Here is a 23898-nt window from a genome sequence, read left to right as displayed (position 1 = left end):
AGTTCCAAAACGGCTCATTGAACATGTTTGTGGTTTTTACTGTGATAAATTGAAACTATTCAAAAACAGCCAAAACAGGCTAAGATCCCTCAGGGTTAAGCCTCGCAAACTGCTCACAGTTTTATGAGCCGATTAACCAAGCCGATTAATATCAAACATGTTTAGGATTTAAAATCTGGATGATTAAGATTGAGAGTAACCACAGAAACAGGTCTACAAGGACAAAGGAGCAGCTGACGGTGTAACCAATGTAAAGATACTAGCCTGCATTGCTAATGCTAGCTAGCAAACTACCGTGAACAGCTAATATCTCATCTCCGGCTTTTGCTGAAGATTAAACACCCAGTTTTGACCGAGATTCCTCAAATGCTTTCTCATCCATGCTCCATTGTGTGTCTCATTGTCAAGTATTACAAAGTTAAAGCAAATTGTGCTTTTTTTTTTGCTTTGTTTACGCCCACGAGATCACGCTAGGTGGTCCATTCAGTGCTCCCTGGAGCGATAATCTAAGTAATATCCAGGAGTTTACTGTTCTCAAATGGTGCAGTGAGCACTGGTTTGAGATCAGAGAGAGGCATATCTGTGAAAAGTGTGTGGTGTATCCTGATTGCACCATCAGATAGGATTTTAAAACTCTTTAAGCCCGGCTTAAGAGGAGGCTGGCGTATAAACAGATAAAGACTGACAACACATTTAAGAAAAACTATACCAAATTTACACAGGAGAAGTTACTGTGAAGTTAAATAAGACGTCTCTCATATCTGTTTACAATGCAATATACATAGTGTTTCTATTAAATGTGTGTATATTGTTCGTAAATGCTAAATTGGAAGGTGTTAGGTGCAAAGCTACTTACAGTGTCACTGTTTCAGATTCTGCTGAATGAGAGATAATCTAACAGAAGCTCTTAACTCAGTATTTTTAATCTCTGTCACCCGAAAAAAACAACCGTAATTCATTTCGCATGCAAGGTTGTCATCTGTTTCAAAGGCTTCCGAAGGTTATGTAATTTCACAGGGAAACGTTTCCAGCATGAAATCGCTAATCTGAAAGCTATAACCAGAAAAGAAAGAGGAAAAAGCGTTTGATCCTGGCGGCGCGCTCCGGTTCTGCCACGACCGACAGCACCGGCTCTCATCAAACTGTCACAGCTCTACTGTCCCATGAAGCAGCTGCGTCTGAAAAAATAAACGGGTGATGTTTTTCAGGATGTCAGGGCGCAGCAGACACGTCGGAGGGTGCCAACTTTCAAAACACGCACGAGATAATAGACGGGCACCAACAGATGGATGAGCACTCCGTTTAAAATCTGAAACTCGCATGTTTCTGAACAGAGAGGCTTTAGTATATGCATCCTTGATTTAACACATCAGTCAACGCGTTTCTACCATGAACATGGATTATTTCCTGAAGACAGAAAGAACAGTTACTCATAGCCTCCTTTCGAGCCAAACATGTCACTTCTGCTCAGTGGAAAAATAAAAATCCTAGTGATGGACAAACTGTTTCAGAGCAGAGTATCTTTTTGACTTTTGAGGATGTCGGCGCATTGAAATGTTAATTTGCACCTCAATAGTCAGACAGGTGGCTTGTCTCGTGTTGACAACTTAAAAGCTTCAGATTCAATCACAGCAGCCGCCGGCGTGTCCGTCAAACGTCCATCAGCCGTCCTCGAGCGAGACACCGAGCCTTTATCTGCTCGCTCGCTTCCAGCCGCCGCGGATGCGAGCTGAGCTAAACGCCCGTGAAGTGTCAATGCTACGAACAAATATCTCCGCACAAAAGAAGTTGCATGCTCAATTTCCATTTAATATCTGTCTTGTGAGCGTCGCGTGTAGCTGTAACGATCGCTACCGGGGACGGATCACCTTCCACCGCGACAGACAGCCATTATCATCCATCCTTATCTCAACGATGATGAGGACTGGCAGAGACAGGGCTCCCTCTCCCCTTTTCCTATCAGTGTCTCTCCCAGTCACTCATAATTGATAAGGATTAACGCTGACAGAGCGGCTCTCTCACTCTCTTTTCACTTCCCCCATCATTTTACACCTATTATTCCAAAAACAACAACAACAAAAAAGAGATTTGTGATGTTGCCGAGTGAATTCTGATTAAATTATGGATTTATGGTTGATCTAAGTGATTAAAGAACCCCACCATAGATACTGTTGTTTTTGATGTATTGGTACAATTTCTCTTGTACACACACCACTACAAGCTTTCATGCATGTATTTGGATGTTTTTGGTCTACTCATTTGCATTATTTTTCTGCCCCTTGTCATTTAAGAATTACGAAGGATGTGTTATAAATCAAAGTTTGGGCAGACGTTAGCGAGCAAAGTCGTTGCAAAGTAACCGAAGCTGTCAAAAAGTGTAAAATGTCCTCCGACGTGTAGTGGGGTGAAGAGGAAAGTAGCAGAGACATAACTATGGATAGTAAATTTGAGTAAGACGGGGACGTCATATGATTCGTCGTGCTGCGGGCCAGATTAGACCCTCTGGTGGGCTGCTTTTGGCCCGCGGGCCGTATGTTTGACACCTGTGACTTAAGCCCTATTGGCACAGGGTTAGGTTTACCTGGGGACAGCATGTGCATGACACCCCATACATCTGTGTTTCATGTGGCGCATTCACACGGGATAAGCAAACTGTGTTTTACTCAGATTTACTATCCATGGTTATGATGTCTCTGTTACTTTCCTCTTCACTGCATGTCAGAGGACATCTTACACTTTTGGACAGGTTTAGTTACTTTCCAAACTCTGAATTGATTATAAAACATATATTTTTAGAAATAAAACATGATGAGACTATTGATCCTGGGGGAAGAAATTGCGAATGACCTGGTGGTATTTAAATCAGCCCCACCTTTGCCGATGAACACAATAATTGATTGATTTGATTTAATGATTTCATCTGTCTGAATGGGTGAATGGGTCGGAGACATCTCGACTTTGCACCCTAACATCTGTCCAACCTTTGATTTAAAGCACATCCTTCATAATTCTTAAGTGACAAGAGGTAGAAAAAATACACACTTGAAATAGGGTAGGTAATTTGTAATTTTTACTTTACAAATTACGGACATGGCCAATTCGCGTGGGATTAAGACCTCTGCAATTATTACAAATTACCGAAGGTCCCCAGGTAAAACTAATCCCGTGTGAATAGGGCTCCAGATAGCTAATGTCAGATCTATTAAAAGCTTCAGATTCCTTAGGTTCACCAAAACACTGGAGAATAATGCCGTAGGAAAAGCTAATTCAGGAATTTTGTTGTATGTTCTACTTTCTAGTGTGGATGCTCTACAAGCTGATGTATTCATTCCTGTAAAGCCCTCCTGGCTGCCTGCACTACAGGGATGACATTATTTTAATATCCAGCCTTGACGTATCTCTTGCCCTCATTCAGCTCTCTGCGACTCATGTTAGGCTGCCGAAAGATTAGTGTATCTGATTAGACCTGCTGGGCTGGAGCTGCACTTTGCTAAACATCTGACAATCAAGTTTGATCCGCAGAAAATGTGGGACACCATCGATGACAGGGGCAGTTACGTTTGGTGAAAAGAAGCATAAGAATAAATAAAGAAACAGTATGGAAAGGCTGAGGAAAATAGAGTGAATGTGGATGTTGTTGAAGGTTGCAGCTCTCTTGATGCATCAGCAATTTATGCATCAAGGTGGCTGCATGGGCCTCAGCCAATGAGGTGCATTGGATGAGTTTGGAAACTCTGCAAACACCGCAGGGCGTACACCCTCACACACATAAAACACACACATGCACACACAATGTACCTAGCTCTTTAAGCAGGGTGCCGTTCTCTGACTTCCATCTCTCCTTTTTCTTCTCGGGACTATTCTTCCTTCTCTCCTTCCCTTTATCCTTCACTCCATTCTGCTTTCTCTTTTCTCCTTTCTGGCTTTTCTCTGCGGGGGGAGACACAGAAGACAGGCCCAGGTTAGGGATTTATTCTGTTTAGGCTCGACTTGGCAAGTGGGAAGCGCCACAGAGCCCCGGGGGGAGCTGCTTCTCTTCAAGATCGGAGCGAGCGAGCAACAGTAACACACAGTGAATGGGAGAAGAACAGTGCAAAAAAAGAAAAAAGATGCAGATGCAGAATTTAAAAAAAACACCTTTAACTCAGTATCAATATGAATCAGTTCTTAGAAGAGTTTGAGATAATTTGTTGACCGTCCCTGAGCCATTTTATTTGCTAGAACTGTTAGTTTTGCACTTTATAGGAAGGACAGTTTCCAAGGAAGGAAAAATTCTTTGGTAGACTCTAATTTTGGACAGTTTTCAGACATTATCTCTTTGTTTTCAGCCCACCTGGCTCTGTTTTTGGGCTCCTCTAATACATAGGAGGGAAACTGTTGCTCTTGAGCTGTAAAAGGCTCCACTATGTTTACCGGCGAGCCTCTGACTGTGCCTGTCAGCCGGCTGGTGCTGGGGAAGAAGCATCCAGTCGGAGGTTTTCAGCGTTTTGATGAAAATGTGTGGTATGAAAGTAGTGAGCAGCAGTTTATACCACTGATAGTTCTCTGTATAGTATTGATTGCAGCCTCTTTAAGTCTGACCAAGAATTGTTTTAGAACTGACATCATCCTGGAAGAGAAATCAGCGGAGACAACCTCGACAACCTCAGGTAAATGTTGAGAGCCAATGTGTGGTTCCAGTGGAGGGAATGCAACCTGTTCAGATGTCGTTGACCTGTTGCAGGTCCAGGTTAACACGCCCCTACGTGCACACACATGCAGTTAGTCAATCCTTATAACTTCTTAAATTCCAGAAAACCTTATTTCCAAGACTTTAGAAAGATTTATCTCTGAGGGAAAGCCGCATAAATGAAAAAACGGAGAGCTAAAATTGGTTTTATTTCCATGCCACTACTGTAGACACAACATGTTTTTATTTCATTTTTATGTTTGATGTGCTACTGCGAGGGCCGGCGTACACTTTTAACGAGTGTGGCCAAATGTGACTCACCTCCTGATGAGGTTTCGGTGATGGAGCCGCGGTTCATCTTCGGCAGCAACATTTTCACTCCTGCTCCACTCAGATAAAACCCCCCCGGACGCCTGGGACGCATGTTAATGCTGCTTGAGGAGGTTGTTTAGTATTCTAGTTAAAGTTTGAGGGCGAGTCTGTCCGCGTGGACCCATGCGGCCCTGATGAGCGTTACCTCAGTTAACCTTGAGGTTAAAATGAGAAAACAAAGACTCACTCGCGGGTCTAATACGTCGATCAGCCACAACATTAAAACCACTGAAAAGAGAAGTAAATGACCATCTTGTGACAATTCAATGTTCTGCTGAGAAACTTTTGGACCTGGCATTCATTGGTGTGGATGTTACTTAAACATGTAGCACCCACCTAGACCAGACCAGGCACCCCCACCCCATAGCAATGACAGGATGCAGCATGACGCAGGTGCACACACAAAAACGGTTAAGGAGCAACTAAAAAAAACAAAACATGAAGAACAGCACAAGGTGTTGACCTGGCCTCCAAATTCACTAAATCCCAAACTGATCCAAGTATCTGCGGGATGAGGCCCATCCCCTCAGTCCATAGGATCCCAAAGGCCCCCACTAGCAACATCCTGTTGCCAGACACCACAGGACACCCTCAGAAGGCCAATGTCCATTCTCTGATGACTGTTTTGGAGGCACAAGGGAGACCTACACAACATTAGGAAGCATATTAGCATATTAACAACCAATTGCCTTTGGGTGGATGAATGAAGAGAGGTCAGCTTTATTAGAGCAACATGCAACTCTAAACACTATATTGTAAAATTGTCTGCATTAAATTGAAGTACATGCGTTGAATTCATCTTCATCTCCGTGGACAGAACTGTGTTGCATGCTCTTATATCCCCCAAGCGAAAAACGAAACGGCCTGATCCTCTTTTCAAACAGACTTGAACACGGCACATAACACAAAACACACACACACACATCAGTAGTGTATGTATTATGTATTATGTAGTCTTCAGGCGTGCGAGCGTGCCGACTGTTAGACATGTAACAGAGCCCTGCGGAGCGCCTCCCTGCAGCGAGCTGTCCTCTCGCTCCGGGAGACCTCGCTCCCTCCCTCCAGCTGGGAGTGTGGCAGGTAACACAACAAACACCGATACGCACACATGGGAATAAAAACAACACCTGACAGGATGATATAGACGAGTGTCTGACGGCACGAAGGCAGGGGAAGTAGGCAACGTTAAAACCGCCATTTATGTTATGACCTCCGTTTGGAAAAGGACAGTGGATTTTGATGTCCGTTAGCAATCTATGGACGTGCAAAATAATTTATTTATAAAATCTCTCTTGCAAGATTTAACTGATGTATGTATTATGGACACCTAGTCATTCATTTACTGAACTGTCATTATCAGTTAATTTGTTGTTGTTTGTTGTATATGTGGATGCATACTTGGGTTATAAAGCTTTTATTATTGCTTGTTTTGTGCACTAGTCCAAAAATATTCAGTGGGAATTGATCACAGCAGGACGGTGGACAGTATTTATGCTTTATTATAGCGTTATTATTATCAAAAGAGGAGCTTTCTCTTATCCAATAAATAATCTGGCTAATGATTTTAGCGTTAAAACGGAACAATAGCTGACTATTGCTGAGACAATGCATGCACAGCGCATATATCTGCACACAGCATGTTAAGGGGAACAACGCCGACGCATGCAGTCGCACTCCGGCGAGGTCTCCCACATACGGCGCAGCGATGATCTCTTTCGTTCTGTGACATGGGACGCCCTGATCGCTGGAATGTCTTGTTGTAACAGGCTCCCGCCGTTTACGCAAACACAGAGTCCCGGCTGCACGCCTCACTAACTCTGCCGCCGCCGCCGCCTATCGTGTTTACATGTGTGTGTGCATGTGTGCACACGCATGCGGCAGCACAGGAGGTGGCAGCTGCAGGTCCATTAGAGCTACAGAGGGGTTTAAAGAGGCGAGTCTGATTTGTTTATCGGCCTGTAGTCACTGTAGAGGGAACTTGAGACTGAGGCTGATCTTAGATCGTATTTACACATAAACAATCGTGTGAAAATCTATTCATTCATATTAAAGTACAGGAAATGGAACAAACTGTGAACTCTAATTAACTCAAATCACCTAGTTCAAATAAATACCCATGAATAAATAAGACTAGAGCTGTGTAGGCACGTCTGTGAAGAAGATATGCATGCTGGCAATCTTATTTGTTTTTTTTAATGTTAGCATTTAACATTTTTAAATCTACAGCCGAGGCCATTAGCCTTGTAGGTATTCGGTCGTAAACAACAATATTTAAAGGGGAATTACCATTTTTTACAACCTGGACCTTATTTCTGGCATAAAATACGATCGTTTACTCACCCATATATCTTTGGTGTCATTTGAAGTCGTTCGGAAGATATTTAGATCCGTGTATATCCATATAGTGGGAGTGAATGGGGCACCGAAACACAGCCCCTAAATAACGCATTATCTGTTGTGAAACTCGTTCATTTCACAAATATTTTGTTATGATACGCTAGTGCTATTCCCCGTCCGGAGTTACTTGTTATCATCATCCGGGGTGTGTAGACTGACCTACTAACTTCTGACCTGGATGATGTTATCTCTGAGCACCGCACGCACCCGCGACGGTCGGCTTGTTTTCCTGTAATTTGCTACTGCTAGCTTGTTGCAACATGGCTGAATATTTTTCCAATTCTGAGGTTGTGGATGACGACTTTGTTTATGATGGACGTCCTTACCATTTTCAGTCTGAGTATACGGATGAGGGAGCTCCTTGAAAGGAGGATGTGGAGGCAGAAAGAGGAACAGCTGGCCAAAGAACAACAAACCGCTGCACGTCCGCGAATAGATAACAGGTAACTCCAGACTCAACGGGGAATAGCACTAGCGTATCATAACAAAATATTGGTGAAATGAACAAGATTCGTGGCAGATAATGTGTTATTTAGAGGCTGCGATTCGGTGCCCCAGTCACTCCCACTATATGGATATACACGGTGCTCCGCTGGATCTAAATATCTTTCAAACAACTCCAAATGACACCAAAGTTATATGGGGGAGTAAACGATCGTATTTTATGCTAGAAATAAGGTCCAGGTTGTAAAAAAAAGGTAATTCCCCTTTGAGGTACGTTTTGGTGCTAGATGAACACTCTTTGGTTTGCTTTTATCGTCCTGAAGGGAGACTTTAATGTTTCAAATGTTATTGCAATTCATGCAATAATTGCCGAGATATATCAATATTACAGGAACACTAGAGAAAAGGGTGCAAAACCATTTATAAGAGTGCATTTTAGCTGTTGAGATATTTCGGTCAGCACCAAAGTGGTAAACCGAACCATGGACTAACTCTGAGATGTAAAAAATATTATATAGTAGCTGTTTTTTAGAAAATAGTATAGATATCATACTAACTTGATGTGTGTGTGTTGGTTAGTACAATACAAACCTACATTGTGTGTGTCTGTGCAGCTGTCATAGCCAGCAGTAGGCTGTCCTCATGCTTACTTTAGCATGGAGGAGCAGGACATGCATGAATGGAGCTGAGGGGAGACCAGAGAGAGATTTCACACTGAGGCAACCCCTGTGTCTGTGTGTGTGTGTGTGTGTGTGTGTGTGTGTGTGTGTGTGCGTAAAGGAGAAAGGAGAGTGTGAAAGTATAGTTCAGTGCGCGAACAATGCTCAATAGAAAAGCGAAAGAAAAATTGAGCGTTTCTATGGGTGCCTTAAAAGTTTCCATTTTTCTAGGAGGGTTTTTGTGAAAGAGCGCGACAAGTTTAATGCTGCATAGCCGTTTCAGAAATAAATGTAAGGTGAAGTGGAAGAATAAATGACGCATGGAAACAGATCAGATCAGAAAGATGACAGGAGCGCAATATGCGGTAAAAGTTATCAGGACCCCAAAATACTGCATCGGCAGAGCAAAATATGTGAGCTACCAAAAGCCAATTTGAAACCATACAAGGACACAAATTATTTTGAAGTGAAAAACCTGTTTGTTTTGAGTTTGAAAAGATATATACCAAGTTCAGCTACAGTTCAGTATTTGGTTTTACAGCCAAACAGCTTCTATTATATTTATTTCCATATTGCAGCTTTGTTTTCAAAAGCAGAAGTGATAAAACTAATCATTTTATCTGATTGTATATGTAGGCAGGTCTTTGACTTTGCTTTACCTACAGAAGAAAAGTGGCTTATGAAGACAGTCCCTGGCTTATTTGGTGAAATTGCACAGTTGATGAGGCAAATTGACATGAAATCTTTCCCAGCGTGGTGCCGGATGAGCTTTGCACTCGTGACTGTCAGAGAATCGAATCAATATATAAATGGAGGCTCGATGAGACAAACAACCATAAGCCTTTTTTTTTTTTTTTTTTTTTTTTTTAGCAGAACAAATCGTTTTTTGTTTTTTTTAGGGAAACCAGAGACCTTTTCAGAAACTTAAAAGTTTCTCCGCATTTTGGTCGCCTCTCTTTTGCTGCCTACATGTTTACTTCCACAGCTGAGAAAACCAAATAGATCGTCCTTAAAAAGCACATACACCGACCAGGCATAACATTATGACCTAATACTGTATTGTGTAGGTCTCCCTTGTGCCTCCAAAATGGTTGTGACTCATCAGAGAATGGACATGGGCCTTCTGAGGGTGTCCTGTGGTGTCAACAGGATGTTGTTAGTGGGGGACTTTGGGTCCTAGGGGTTGAGGGGAGGGGCCTCTGTGGATCATCCCACAGATACTTGATCGGTTTGGGATCTAGTGAATTGGGAGGCCAGGAAACATCTTGTGCTGTTCTTCATGTTTTTGGGTTTTTTTTTAGTTCCTAAAGCGTTTTTGTGTGTCTGCCTGTGTCAGGCTGCATCCTGCTGGGGATGGCTGCTGCCATCAAGGAGTGTCATTGCTATGGGGTGGGGGTGCCTGGTCTTGTCTAAGTGGGTGCTACATGTCTAAGTAACATCCACATGTATAATTGCCAGGTCCAAACGTTTCCCAGCAGAACGTTGGATTGTTAACAAGATGGTCAATGTTATTTACTTACACATACTGACAGTGGTTTTAATGTTGTGGCTGATTGGTGTACGTGCCCAGAAAATGACCCGTCACAGTCAAAATGACTTACTCATTATGTAAATTAACAATATAAAATACAAAATACTAGTATTCAAACCCTTTAACGGGGCTGCACAGTTGGTGCTTAGCACCGATGCCTCACAGCAAGAAGGTTCTGGGTTCTAATCCAGGCCGACTGGGGCCTTTCCGTGTGGAGTTTGCATGTTCTCCCTGTGTCTGCGTGGGTTCTCTCCGGGTACTCCGTCTTCCTCCCACCCTAAATGTGAGTGACTAACTAAAAAAAGGTAAAAATCTCAAGGCAGGTGATGAATAGAAGAAAATGTCAAAGTCATTGAACGTCTCCCGAGGTGGTTTGAATTAAGTGTAAAGTGTACTGTGATTTGCCCGTCTGTCCTGGAAGAGATATCTTCCCCAAGCTGCTCTTTTTAGGAGGAGTTCTTCTTAATCCAGATCGAAGGTCTTGAGTGGGTGTCAAATGCTGCACGCACCAGTTCCACATGTCTATAACGCCTGGAGGGGTTTTACAGACGTGACGAAGTAGCGTGGAGATTGTAGGAGTACGGTAGGACTGTATGAAACTTCTTTAGAGGATTTGTAAGAGCGCAGGTACATCTACAAGACATCTCTCCCCCCTTTTTCCAATTTATTTTATGGCTTTTTGCTGAAACTGCACAGCCCATTAACACCGGGGGATCTTTGAGGGAGCTCCCAGAGGGAACGCTTCTTTACACAGCTTTCTAAATTGTAATTTCTCCCCCCCTCTCCCCTCCTTTTTTTTTTTTTTTTGTTTTGATGGGAGCACCGTCTTATCCTCTGATCTCTCCGGGAACATTTTTCAACATTTTCCCCTTCTCTTTTCCTAATCTGATCTTGTTCTTTTATATGTTCTACTGCTTGGAAAGGGAGGGAAAAAAAACAAAAAACGTGTCTTTGGGTGTTCAAGGACGCCTGCAGGCTCTGCTTGAATGTGTGGAAACTTTCCCCCTGCAGGTTGTAATCTCTGCACAAATCCAACTATCAGCAGTGGAAAGCTTTTTTTTATGTTTTTGTCAGATCTGTGCTTTTTCTTCTTCTTCATTTTTTTGTGCCTTTACATTCTGCTGTTGCCTTTCTCTCCATCTCTGCAATATTACCCTTCCCTCTCTTGTTTAGAACCTGCACCAGCACCGGGGGATTTGTCTTTTTGAAGTGTGTGATTAATTTTCCCTCTTTCTAGGTGCACTGAACTGAACTGCAGAGTGTGAATCTGTGTGTGTGTGTAGCCGCTGTGTCCCATTTCCTACCTGAGCTCATTAGTGCAATGTGAGAAAGTTACCCCCCCCCCCGCTCCCCTACTGTCTCTTCCTCCCTCTCTCCACCTTTTCTTCTGTCCTTTCACACTTTCTCTCTCATCGCTACTGCTCCCGTCCCCCCCCCTCCTTCCTCTCCGTCTTTCATCCCATTACCTTGTTGTCCCTTCCCATCCTCCTCTTCCTTCGTCCTTATTTTCCCTGTCTTCCTCAAACTCTTAACACACCCACACACACACACACACACACACACACACACACACACACACACACACACACACACACACACACACACTTGCTGAAAGCAGATCAGAGAGGCCAATACTAACCACTGTCAGCTTGTCACGGTTGGGTTTGAGCCAGAATATAAATGTAGTGCACTTTCTGCATAACAATAACACTGTGCGTGTATGTGTGTGCAACAGTGTGTGTGAGTGCACTTTCAAGAAAAAGTCCTACCCATGCTACAGACTGTAGATGAACCTGTGTCTTCTCATGTGTATTAATAGGCCTCCTCTAAGAACAAACAAACACTCTGCTGCAGCTCCGAATACGTGTGCACATAGGTGCGTATAAATAAGATTAAGAGTTGGAAATGAGCCACAATTAATGCACCGGAGGACTCATCAGCACCGCGCTTAACACGAACCGGGACAAAATTAACACCACCACAACCTAATTTATAAGAGAAAATCCTTAAGGGCCTGAGATTTCAACTGTATACAGAGGCGTAATAAGGGTTCCTGAGGAGCTATGATCACTTAGTAGAGTCCTTTAGACATGTTAACCAAGAAATAAAAAGTAATATGGGTTTAATTGTGAATTAGTGTTCCTACCAGGCTGGAAAAGCAGAAGAAGTCAAAATTTTCACTGTCACTGTCACGATAATGGCCTCGCCTTGGTCACACTGAACACTTAGCGGTAGGGGTCGCAAGACTTCAGATTCTTTAAAGTCGACTGTTATGTGATGAAAGTCAAGTCGACACTGACTAGTCTCTGATGAAAACACTGTAGAAAGTAATGCTTTGCGACAATGAAATCTATATTCTTATGCGCTACATACTGTGCGCTGCAGATATGTATAGTCTGTATAAAACAGGCAGCACCACAGCGCCATCAAAAGCATTTAATAGGACTCCACAGCATGTTGTAAGAATTTTCTTAAGTCTTCTCCGTGTCCTGCAGCTAAAGGTCTAATAACTTTGACTCTCTCCGTTATCACAGGACATTTGGTGAAGTTGTCAAGAGGATTTGGATCGTTCCTCTGCTAGCGTTACGGTAGCATGGGCTTCTTTAGCAAGTATTTCCACACACTTCATGAACCGTTGCTAGTTTTCTGCAATGACCCACTGGGCTCGTCACCTGTCTTCTCGGAGGCGTACATGTTGTTATTGTCACATCATCAGTGACTAGCCGACTAGTCTGTACAAACCCTACTGAGTGGATAATCTGGCATTTGGAAAGGCCAATTAAACACAAGTAAATACATGTGCATTCTCTGCTTAGAAAAGGTGTTCCAGTCTAGTTAGGTTGAAGGCGTCTTTTACTGCTGTTATTGCCCCATAGAGATGGATTAATTTAGCAAAAACAGCAAACTACTCATAACCAGTCATTTTGAAAGGCCGAGACAGAAAACACATTTTGATGTCTCATTGATATTTCATGCTAGTTTATTTACAATCTCTTTTTGAGATTTTGAAATACTTATTTATGGTTTACCTGCAACTAAATCTTACTGGCCAATCCTACTACTTTCTTCTTTCTGCTTTATGGAGCTTCTCTGTTTGCATGTGGGGCTGCAGGGAAATTGCCCGCCTGCCTGTCCGCCTTGCTGGAATTCACATAGCATGACGCGAGCAGCCCGCGACATGACAGACAGGCAGATAAACATGACAGACAGACAGGCGGACTGGCAGACGGAGCGTGGATGACAGATGAAGTACTACGAGAGACAGACAGGCGGACAGAGGTTAGTGGTTTTTGTTTAAGGCGGGTTAGAGGAGAGGTGTGCGAGTTTTCCACATGGAAAGAACCCTGTGGGGAGATAAAGGGAGGAGGGCTTGTGTTGTTTGTGGAGGGGTGAGCTCAGGGCATCTGTAGGTTTCTGGAAAACTGAGTTTACAGCCGTAAAAGCTTTGTGTGCTGCACAAAATGGATGTCAAGCCAGTTTTAACAGACAAAGAAATGCAACACTGGCAATTTCTACAGAACATGTTGAAGTCAAGAGTGTGGCTATGTTTATATAGGCAATATATTTTACCTAAACAAAATGATCTAATAAGATGTATTAGCTTTTTTTTTTTTACATGTGCACTGGTAATATATTCCAGAAATACAACACAGAATTAATTCAAGAGTAAAAAGACCCAATCAATTCAGGCTTTGTTCATCTTTTCAACCACTTTTGAACTTTCTGAACAGCTCGTTGTTTTGCTACCTCCATGTCTCTGTCCCTCTCAGGAACTTGTCACAAGACCTGACGTTTACTCTAAAACCCTATTCGCATGGGACTAGTTTTAACCCATTCAGCCAGATGAAATCATTAAATGAAGCATTAATGTGTTCATCGGCAAGACATCATGAGATGTCATAACCATGGATAGTAAATTTGAGTAAAGCTCAGTTTGCTTATCCCGTGTGAATGTGCCACATGAAACACAGACGTAGGTTCTGAATCACAGGACGTGCCCAGGTAAAACTAATCCTGTGCGAATAGGGCTTAAGTCACAGGTGTCAAACATACGGCCCACCGGCCAAAAGCGGCCCACCAGAGGGTCTAATCTGGCCTGCAGCATGAATTTGCAAAAAAAAATTCTTAAGAAATGTAATTTTTTGTTTGAAGGATAGTTTATTAAACTTAAACTTTCTCCTAATTGACAAAAAAAGTTGTCGTTACTTATAGGTTGTTATGCTGTTATCTTACTGGTCCAGCACGCTTGAGATCAAATTGGGCTGTATGTGGCCCCCAAGCAAAAATGAGTTTGACAGCACTGGCTTAAGTGGTCCGAACGCGAACAGAAAGAATGTATTTAGAGACAAATGGTAGGATCTATCATTTCCATGGAGATTAGAGGCTGTCATTGTCCGAGTCAAGCGACATCACCTTGTTAAACCACCACATTAAATCCAATTGAGAAACTCTACACTAACTATGTTTACGGGCGGCGCAGTGGTTAGCACTGATGCCTCATAGCAAGAAGGTTCTGAGTTCGGCCTTTCTGTGTGGAGTTTGCATGTTCTCCCTGTGTCTGCGTGGGTTCTCTCCAGGTACTCCAGCTTCCTCCCACCGTCCAAAGACATGCTGGTTAAGTTAATTGGTGATTCTAAATTGGCCGTAGGTGTGAGTGTGAATGGTTGTCTGTCTCTCTGTGTTAGCCCTGCGATAGACTGGAGACCTGTCCAGGGTGTACCCTGCCTCTCGCCCAATGACAGCTAGGATAGGCTCCAGCACCCTCACCCAACCGCAACCCATGCTTATTTTGACCAACTGTATTCAACTTACTGTATTAAGCCAGAAATGGATTTATACCACAACATTTAGAGTAAAATCAATATAACCAGCTGTCAAACTTCACATACTTAAGCTGTACATCAAATAATAATAACAAGGCTAACCTGACCTATTTTTATTTTGCAGAGCATTTATTATGTTTTTGTGTTCCTAACCTTCTCCCCCTGCTTTAACCAACATAAAGATCAATTTGTCTTGAGCACTTTCCAAAAAAAAACCCCATGTTTAAGACATGTTTTTAATAACAGTTTCAGTGCCACACAGAGTCGGAAAATCAGTTGCCGTGGAAAAAAAAAAAGGAAATGAGGAAAACACAAGCCGTAGAGGACGCGGGCTAATGAGAGAAAGCGAGAGAAGCAGATGGAGGAGACAAATGATTAAAGAAGAGGATAAAGAGAAATGGAGAGTGGAAAATAAGGGGGAAAGATGGTGAGGGACGCGACAAATCATTACAGCAGACAAGCTCATCCTTCACTCTCGCTCTCGCACACATACACCAGCTATCCTCTCTAATCTAACTCCTGTGGCAGTGTGAATAGGCTGTTTAGTGCCAGCAGCACAGCTCCCGGTACCTGATGGCGGCAATCTGCTGAGTCAGGAGCTCTGCACTGCATGTGTGTGCGTTTGTGTGTGTGTGTGTCTTTGGGAGTGTGTTAGCAAGAAGCACAGAGGGAGTTAGAGAGAGAGAGAGAGAGAGAGAGAGAGAGAGAGAGAGATAGAGAGAGAGAGAGAGAGAGAGAGAGAGAGAGAGAGAGAGAGAGAGAGAAAGTGTTCATATTTGATTTACTTGAGTGTGTAATGTGTGTGCAGCATTTCTTGGGAATGAAGAGCAATGCGAATTCAAAACACTAAACACACACACACGAGCAGGAGCAGAAGTTCACTGTCATTACCGTGCCAGCAAGACGTTGCTGGTATTACCATGACAACAAGTTCTCACTGCCATCACCGTGACAGCTGCAGGTCACGACTCCTTGAACTAAAAGAGGTTCCCTATAGCAACTAAAACAAATACTTTAACATCACCTCCATAGCAGCTATCATCATCATCATCATTACCAACAGCTGGAACTCAGGGAGCCGGCGTGAAAATGACACAAACATGGGCGTGTTATTTAATTTGAACCTCCGCCGCTCGGGAGGCTGTTCGGTCTCGCTTTATTCTGTCGACATGCCGCGCACGTGCAGTCTTTTCTCGTCGCACGTATCCATCACACGGGCGTCTGATTGGTCCCAAAATTCACTCTGCAGCATGACAACAACAACAACCCCCTCACCCCTCCCCTCCCAAAAAAGAACTATCTTCTGCAACGAGAACAACAGATGGTACGGCATACTATCAACGTAAGATTACACGCAGAGACAGAAAACACTGAAACACACCAGATCCACAGAACAAATGTTGCGAGAAAAACCCTATCTGCCAAGAACCTTGAAAAACTGAGTATCTAGGGGAACTGGTGCAGGTATTACTGTACTTTATATGAAGCAAGAAGCAGTCCATAAGGCTTAAGCTTTTGCACAGTACTTCCAATATATCTTCTGTCCATCTATTGATGACTTACACCGAGCAAGCACAACATTATGACCACCTTCCTAATATTGTGTAGGTCTCCCTTGTGCCTCCAAAACAGTTGTGACTCATCAGAGAATGGACATGGGCCTTCTGAGGGTGTCCTGTGGTTAGTGGGGGGAGTCCTATGGGTTGAGGGGAGGGGCCTCTGTGGATCATCCCACATATACTTGATCAGTTTGGGATCTAGTGAATTTAGGGGGCCAGGTCAACACCTCGTGCTGTTGTTCATGTTTTTTTTTAGTTGTTCCTAAAGTGTTTTGGTGTGTGTGCCTGTGTCAGGCTGCATCCTGCTGGGGATGGCTGCTGCCATCAACAAGTGTCGTTGCTATGGGGTGGGGGGTGCCTGGTCTGGTCTAGATGGGTGGCCAGGTCCAAACGTTTCCCAGCAAAACATTGGATTGTCACGAGATGATCAACGGTATTTACTTCTCCCGTCTGTGGTCATAATGTTGCGGCTGATTAATGAGTGTTTCATAATTTCTTCCGTTTATCTTTCAGTCGTTTCAAGCAACATTGCTATACTAGTGATCAGCATCTGCTCTAGAGACCCTGAGGACACAACAACAACAACTCAGAGGCACCGCTTACCAACCAACAATCAGAAAAGGCTCACAGTAATAGTCCAAATAATGAAGCTTCTAATAAAGCAAATGTTCTCTGCCGAGATGCTTGTGTGTCGCAAACCCTATGTCGACGTATTCCAAACAAATTGATTATTGATATTTGCGTAAAACCACTGCGGCAGCCCTACATTTACACGTCCTTTTATGAAGCTCTTGAGGCCTCACATTCAGTTTTATGACTCTTCGTCATCTGGTTACATTAATGAGCTATATATATATATATATATATATGTGTGTACTAAAAGCAGAATCCATTTAACTCAGTGGCCCCACTAAAGTTGTAAATCTGAGGTAGAACAGATATCTGACCAACCCCGGCATCATCAACTCAACCAGCAATCTTCCTGCACTCCATCACGGGACGGCGGCACAAAATGCATCAAGGTCAGTCATCTGTGTCGAGTGGATAGAAAATCGAGCTCCATTTGTGTGGATGGCGTGTGTCACCATATCTGGCTGAACTATTATTCCAGTGTTCTCTGCTGCGCAAGTGTCAAGTGTGGCCTACCGTGCAAAAATGATGACAGGCCATTTCCAAAACTGTCCACCCACCACACTCAGGCAACAAGGGTTTGGATCTAACTGTTATACACTTGAGCTTTCCAAATTGTACTTTCTTTTTTTTTATTTTTGGGGAGAACAGAGTGTGTGTGTTGGCGGTTTTTGGCTGCAGTGCTGTAGTGGGTGAAAGGTAACAGGTTTTTTCACTAGTGTATTTAAATGACTGCAGACCTTTTCTGGCTTTTATGTCTCTCTCTCTTACCTCCAGCCATGTCCTCTTCTAGAAGTTGTATCTTCAGGTCGAAGATCTTTTCCTGGAGGTCGCACAGGGTGTGTTTCATCTTCTCCCTCCGTGTCACCATGTAGCACAGGTTACGCACCTGAAACGCAGAACACGGTCAGTACCAATAACAAAACACAGGCGCAACTGGGCGACATGTTTCATATGAGTCTCATTTCAGACAGGCTACAAAAACCTGTGAACCCAAATCAGAGTTCCAGTTAGAGAAGATTTCTTGAAGCAAAGGTCCAGAAGATACTAATGTCTAACTACTAAGTATGCAGCAAAACAGAAAACGCATGTTTAAATTTGTAAGTTGGCTACAATAGGGAATGGGAGACAAAGCAAATATGTGAAGGATGGATATTTAATACTACTTAACTTTGACTGTTTTGTCTCACACCTGGTCACCAACATCTGTCCAGCAGCAGGAGTTAGCTATTTTTAGCAAACAAGCTCTGACGTACCCACTACCTACACTACATGTACAGCTTTTAACAGCAGAGGCACGAAGCTGTAGACATGTTGGCAACAAATGTGGATCAACTAACGGCTAAACAGACGAAAAGATATTTTTATCAGAAACTGGTTGACACTGTATAAAGATGAACGGCGGAACAGCTCCTCAAAAGTGAAGCCAAAGCAAGAAGAGCTCCCCCTGGTGGCTGGCTGCAGTATAGGTCATAAGCTCCACCCCCTCCAGGAAGTGGGGACGCAAAGTCCATATTTATATGCAGTCTATGGTTGACGCCGATCTAGAGCTGGGTTAAACGCAGATAAAAAAAAAATCTACTTGTCAGGCGGTGAGAGACACGTCTCCGGTGAGTGGTAATGTTGCTCAAGGTAAACAATTATCTGTTAATGTGAACCAGAAAAAAGAACTTCATCGGGCCAGATGGTGGCCTTTCAACCTATTTCTGTTTTTTCTTCTGTGCAACAGTGACATGTTGCAACTCTTGAAAAATCTTAAAGCTCAAAAGATAAATGAATATACTGTGTGCGTCCAGTAATGAGACAGTCAGAGGTAAGAGGTGACTTCCTGTTTCCTGTCAATAAACTGGATCCCAGACTCTTCCTCCACTCAGACCCGAGCTCCAGCTGAGCCCTCCTGCTCCTCCATACTGCCAAAATACTATCATATGGCCCTGTAAGCAGTATATGTCTGCAAATTTGTCTGGAGAGAGAACATAGAGCTGGAAGATTGATGTGCGAGCGTGCATGTTTATGTTAAGCACATATGGATGTTCAAAGAAAATCTGCGCTTGTAAAAGCACATGTTGCTGTTTTGAACTGGAAACGTCTCTGAGAGAGAGAGCGAGGGAGAGACGAAAGGCAAGCGAAGCGGCAGACAGACTGAGAGAGACAGGTGGGAAGAGAAACGGACGTGGCAGAAGATTGAAGGAAAAAAAAAATACACGGAGAGCTTATGTGTAGTCTCCCTTCAGTTGTAGTTGTCAAATGAAACGGTTTCATCTGCAGATTGAGACCAGAGAGATAGCTCCTTTAAGCCAAAAATTTCTCTCTGTTCATTTCAGTGAGCAAAAGCAGACAGACGTACTTCCAGTTATGAATTGCCTTGTTAACTTTGAGCTCAATGTGAATAAACGGTGACCTGCAAAATTGTAAAAATTTTTACAGTTTGAGTCAGACTGACCTTACATTCAGAAAAATACTGAATAGCAAAATAACAGAAGAGGTAGAAGAAATGTTCTGTCTAATATCAGAGCTACTTCACGCTGAGAGTACTTATCTAACCGTGCTGTAAGAAGTAAGTGCCGACCAGACTGTCACAGGGAAGGACGCGTTCATAGTGTAATGACTGGTTGTACGTACACGATCAGGCATAACATTATGACCACTGACAGAAGAAGTAAATGACATTGACCATCTTGTGACAGCTCAGTGTTCTGCTGGGAAACTTTTGGACCTGGCATTCATTCATTTGGATGTTACTTAGACATGTAGCACCCACCTAGACCAGACCAGGCACCCCCACCCCATCGTAATGACACTCCTTGATGGCAGCAGCCATCCCCAGCAGGATGCAGCCTGACACAGGCACAAATACGCTTTAAGAACAACTCAAAAAAACATAATGGACAGCACAAGGTGTTGACCTGGCCTACAAATTCCCTAGATCCCAAACTGATCAAGTGTCTGTGGGATGAGCCAAAGAGGCCCCTCCCCTCAAAAGCCCCCCACTAACAACATCCTGTTGACAGACACCACAGGACACCCTCAAAAGGCCCATGTCCAAATTTGTGATGAGTCACAACTGTTTTGGAGGCACAAGAGAGACCTACACAATATTAGGAAGGTGGTCATAATGTTATGTCAGATCAGTGTATGGCGAACCTCTCTATTAGAGCTTGATTTCATACTATTACCCCATCCCCCTATAAAATGATTTGTTCGTCACCCGTCGCTCTGTAGCCGACAATTGGTCGCTAGGGACATTCCAGGCTCCGGTTGTCTAGGTAACTCTCACCTCGCCACAGTAAAAAAGAGCAGCGACATAAAAAATATTGCTAGCGTATGCACAGGGCCAGCTCTTTTTTTGCTGTCAACAACCCCACCGCTCCATCCGGTTAACCCCAATCTTTCAACACCCCCTTTACGGTGAATTTAGTGGCGGGAAGCCAAGTCACGGACGGTGTTTCTTTGCAGTACATGTTCGGGGGAACTCTGCGTTTGAGTCAAAGGTCAATCGTCCGTGTCAGTTGCTCTCAATTGTGGCACTTCGAAGATGAGCTTATTTCAACTCGGTACCCGGCCACATCACAACGCCAAAGGTTTGTCGGCTACCTGGACGCCACCGTATGCGGCGGTGTTAGGCAGCTGCAGTAAGACTTGTTAAAAACGCTGATATTTATGTACAGGAGAAATAATCCATCACCTTGGAACGGTTTCGGTGCATAGTACACATTGTTCCAGTACACGTAAAGCTTTACAGATTTACAGCACACAGTCACGACAACAAAGTGGAGAGAGAAGAGAAGGAGGAAGGAGAGAAACTAATTGGGACCAAGCCAGGCCACTTGAATCCCAAACTAACAAGCAAGAGGCTGGATCTCTGCCAACTGGATTTCTCTCGTCACGATGAATCAGTGACCACGTGTCTCTGACTACATCTGCGTGTGAGCGCGGATCAAGGCTTGACGTGGTTTTTAATGTTGCGGGATAGTGTGTGTGAGGTAGAAAGGTATGAATTTAAGTTTCAGAACGCAGACACACCGATCAGCCACAACATTAAAACCACTGACAGGAGAAGCACAATTCAGAAGACCTACACGATATTAGGGAAGGTGGTCATAATGTTATGCCTGATCAGTGTAGTGTAGTGATGTGTTTGTATGATTTCAGAGATGGGGGATTTTGAGTTTGCCGGTTTCAATATCAGGAAGTCGCATGCGGGGGGAAAAAAAAAAGTTCGGCATTCAGGAGGCAGCTGTTGCTAGGCAACTGTTGGCATCTAGAGTCCACCGAGGCTAACAGTTAGCAGCATGCTAATGGATTGGGTATCTGAAATCTTGAATATTTTTTTGCTCATATTATTGTATTTTATTTACTTCATTATTATTTTTTTTTCTCTCTTTTTTTTTAATTAAATAAAATTAAATTTTTATTATCATCTTACGCCCATTTTTTTTTTTTTTTTTTTTTTACTAGTGGTTTTCAAGAGTGATTTTTTTTATGTGCAACTGAGCTACTGTGACCAAGCAATTTCCCTTGGGGATCAATAAAGTCTAGCAAACGCGTCACAGGCCGTCACAGTAAATTTCCACTTATGAGGTCACGAATACCGCAAGTATTCTTCCTGAACACTGTAAACACGCGGCATTTGAAGGCAGCGAATCATCTTGGACGTCCGATTACTTGTTTATTTGTTTGCTTTAGGAGTGCTGGTGTGTGTTTGTGTGCGCTGGCAGTCCTACAGGCTGACTGTTTATCTGTTGGTCTTGATGGATTCGTCAGCCTGGCCTATCTGACCCATTCCATCCCTGTGTTTGAGCACTGCAGATAAAAATAGCCGCTCAACTGGGACACAATGTGCAGAGCCTGGCTTTGATTAGGACACTGTGTGTGTGTGTGTGTGTGTGTGTGTGTGTGTGTGTGTGTGTCTACCGTTTGCAAAAAACAACTACCTCTGCGTGCAGACATGACAGGAGAGCGGAGAGCAGGACGGGGGGTAAAGAAGGGGAAGAGCGACGAGGGGAGGGGAACCTGAAGTAGAATAACAAGTCAGTCGAACCTCTGTGTTATTCTTTGCTTTCTCTTCTTCTTCTCCTCCTGTCCTTTAGCTCCACATGTCACAGACTCCCTCTCTCTCTTTCTCCTCCAAACTCTTGAGAATCAAGGTCGACTGTCCACAGCACTGAGCTGCAAACCAGACTGTCTGTTCTTTCTTATTTAAAACGAGCAACTTGTTTTCTTTTAAGAACACGATTTGACTTCAGCACAATGACTGTGTTCAGCAAAGCCCAGAAGATTTCACCAGATTTTGCAATGCAAGATCATCTTATGAGATATCAGACACCATTTCCCAATTAATATATTTAAAAATAACAATAGAAAATGCAAATATTAGTATACTTTAAGGAATGCACATTTCAGTTTCAAGAAATATATTGCAGAAGGTCAGTGTGGTGAATAATTTACTTTCAAACATGTGATCTAATTTGTTCTATACCTAACTGATATACAGTAGATATATATTTTTTATGACCTAACACCTGTCTTTCAATTAAAACATTGCGTGCACCAGCGCAGTTCTCTCTTGCCGAGATGAAGTGACCTGATTTAAGCCTCTGACCTTTTTCTCACTCATCTGGTTGTAAAAGCCTCGTGGCCTTTAATCTACTGCACCGCACTTCAGCTCTACTGCAGCTTCTCATCCTCCCCTTTTTCTCCAACTTGTCAGTCGGAACCAAACGTGGCCAAACTGTCCCGTGTGGACTCAATCGTTGCCCTATACGCATCTGAACATTTTGTGCTTCTCTGGCAGGGAGCCAGTGAAACCATAACACAAACAGAGCTCTGCGTCGAGGGGTGGAGGAGCGGACGAGATTTCATTGTTTTCCTTCTGATAAAAGAGCCAAGTGATGTGGTTGCGCTTTATGTTTTTACAAGTCCGGTTATCAGGCACGACTGTTTGTCTTTGGATAAATTCGCCGGCGCAGTTACACAACCATAAGCCATTGTTTTTGGCTGAGAGACAGACAGACAGACAGACAGAGAGAGATAGAGAGAGGGTTTCAGGTTGTAAATGTGTTTATGCATCGAACATGTCTGGAAACGGCCACGAAGACATGTTCCCCAATGATGTAGGGACAAAAATAATCACATTCACAGAAATTGTGCAAATTCCAAATGTCTTCTTTTAGCCGTCTTTAACGTTTTCAGGTGAGACATTTACTTCTTCATGGCCATTTGTCACGACAAAGTCAATATGTCACGTTTGTGGACATTCACTCGTTCATCTGGCATGTGAAAATTAAACCCGACGGACGGTTTGTTTTTGGCAGGTGCCCCGGAGAGATGATTTAAAACACTTGTTGGCACACCAAATAAAAACATCGGTCCATTAGCGCGCCGTACAACATTATGTAAGAGTTACGCGTAAATAACCGGGCCTGTTAGAATATTTGGAAAACGGCTAAAAGCGTTCCCCTGGTTTTTTTCTTCCCTCCTCCTCCTCCGCCACCATCCATCCACTACTCTTTGTATTGGTTCATTCGTCCTCTCCTCCCTTAATCCCTCAACAACTAAACCCACCCCCTTTTCTTCCTCATCCATCCATGACACGACAGGCTGGAGATAATCAGCATTACAAGTGTATTAACAGTGCTGAGCACAGCCAACGCCTGCCTCATACCGCGCAGTCCATATCTCTCGCTCGCTCGCTCTATAACCTTCACACTCGCTCATCCTCTCCCCCTCCATTAGTGTGTATTATCATTTCTGGGCACTCAACACGTCTCTGTTGTCCTGACAATTACTGCACGCACACACACGCCTACATTAA

At 43.4% G+C, this 23898-nt stretch overlaps 1 protein-coding gene across 1 annotated transcript in view; it reads right to left on the bottom strand.

Annotated features, from left to right (window-relative positions):
- Positions 1-23898, bottom strand: part of jade2 (jade family PHD finger 2) — a 184952-nt gene that overhangs the window by 17736 nt on the left and 143318 nt on the right. Inside the window, exons 11-12 of the mRNA XM_084565175.1 lie at positions 17856-17973; positions 3799-3930 (exon numbers count right to left, since the gene is read on the bottom strand). Coding sequence (XP_084421301.1) covers positions 3799-3930; positions 17856-17973 — 250 coding nt within the window. The remainder of the gene's footprint in view (positions 1-3798; positions 3931-17855; positions 17974-23898) is intronic.

Source organism: Chelon labrosus, assembly GCF_963514085.1.
Source record: "Chelon labrosus genome assembly, chromosome: 17".
Lineage (NCBI taxonomy): Eukaryota > Metazoa > Chordata > Actinopteri > Mugiliformes > Mugilidae > Chelon > Chelon labrosus.
The sequence above is the reverse complement of the archived record's forward strand: the minus strand, read 5'-3'. Positions and strand labels throughout refer to the sequence as shown.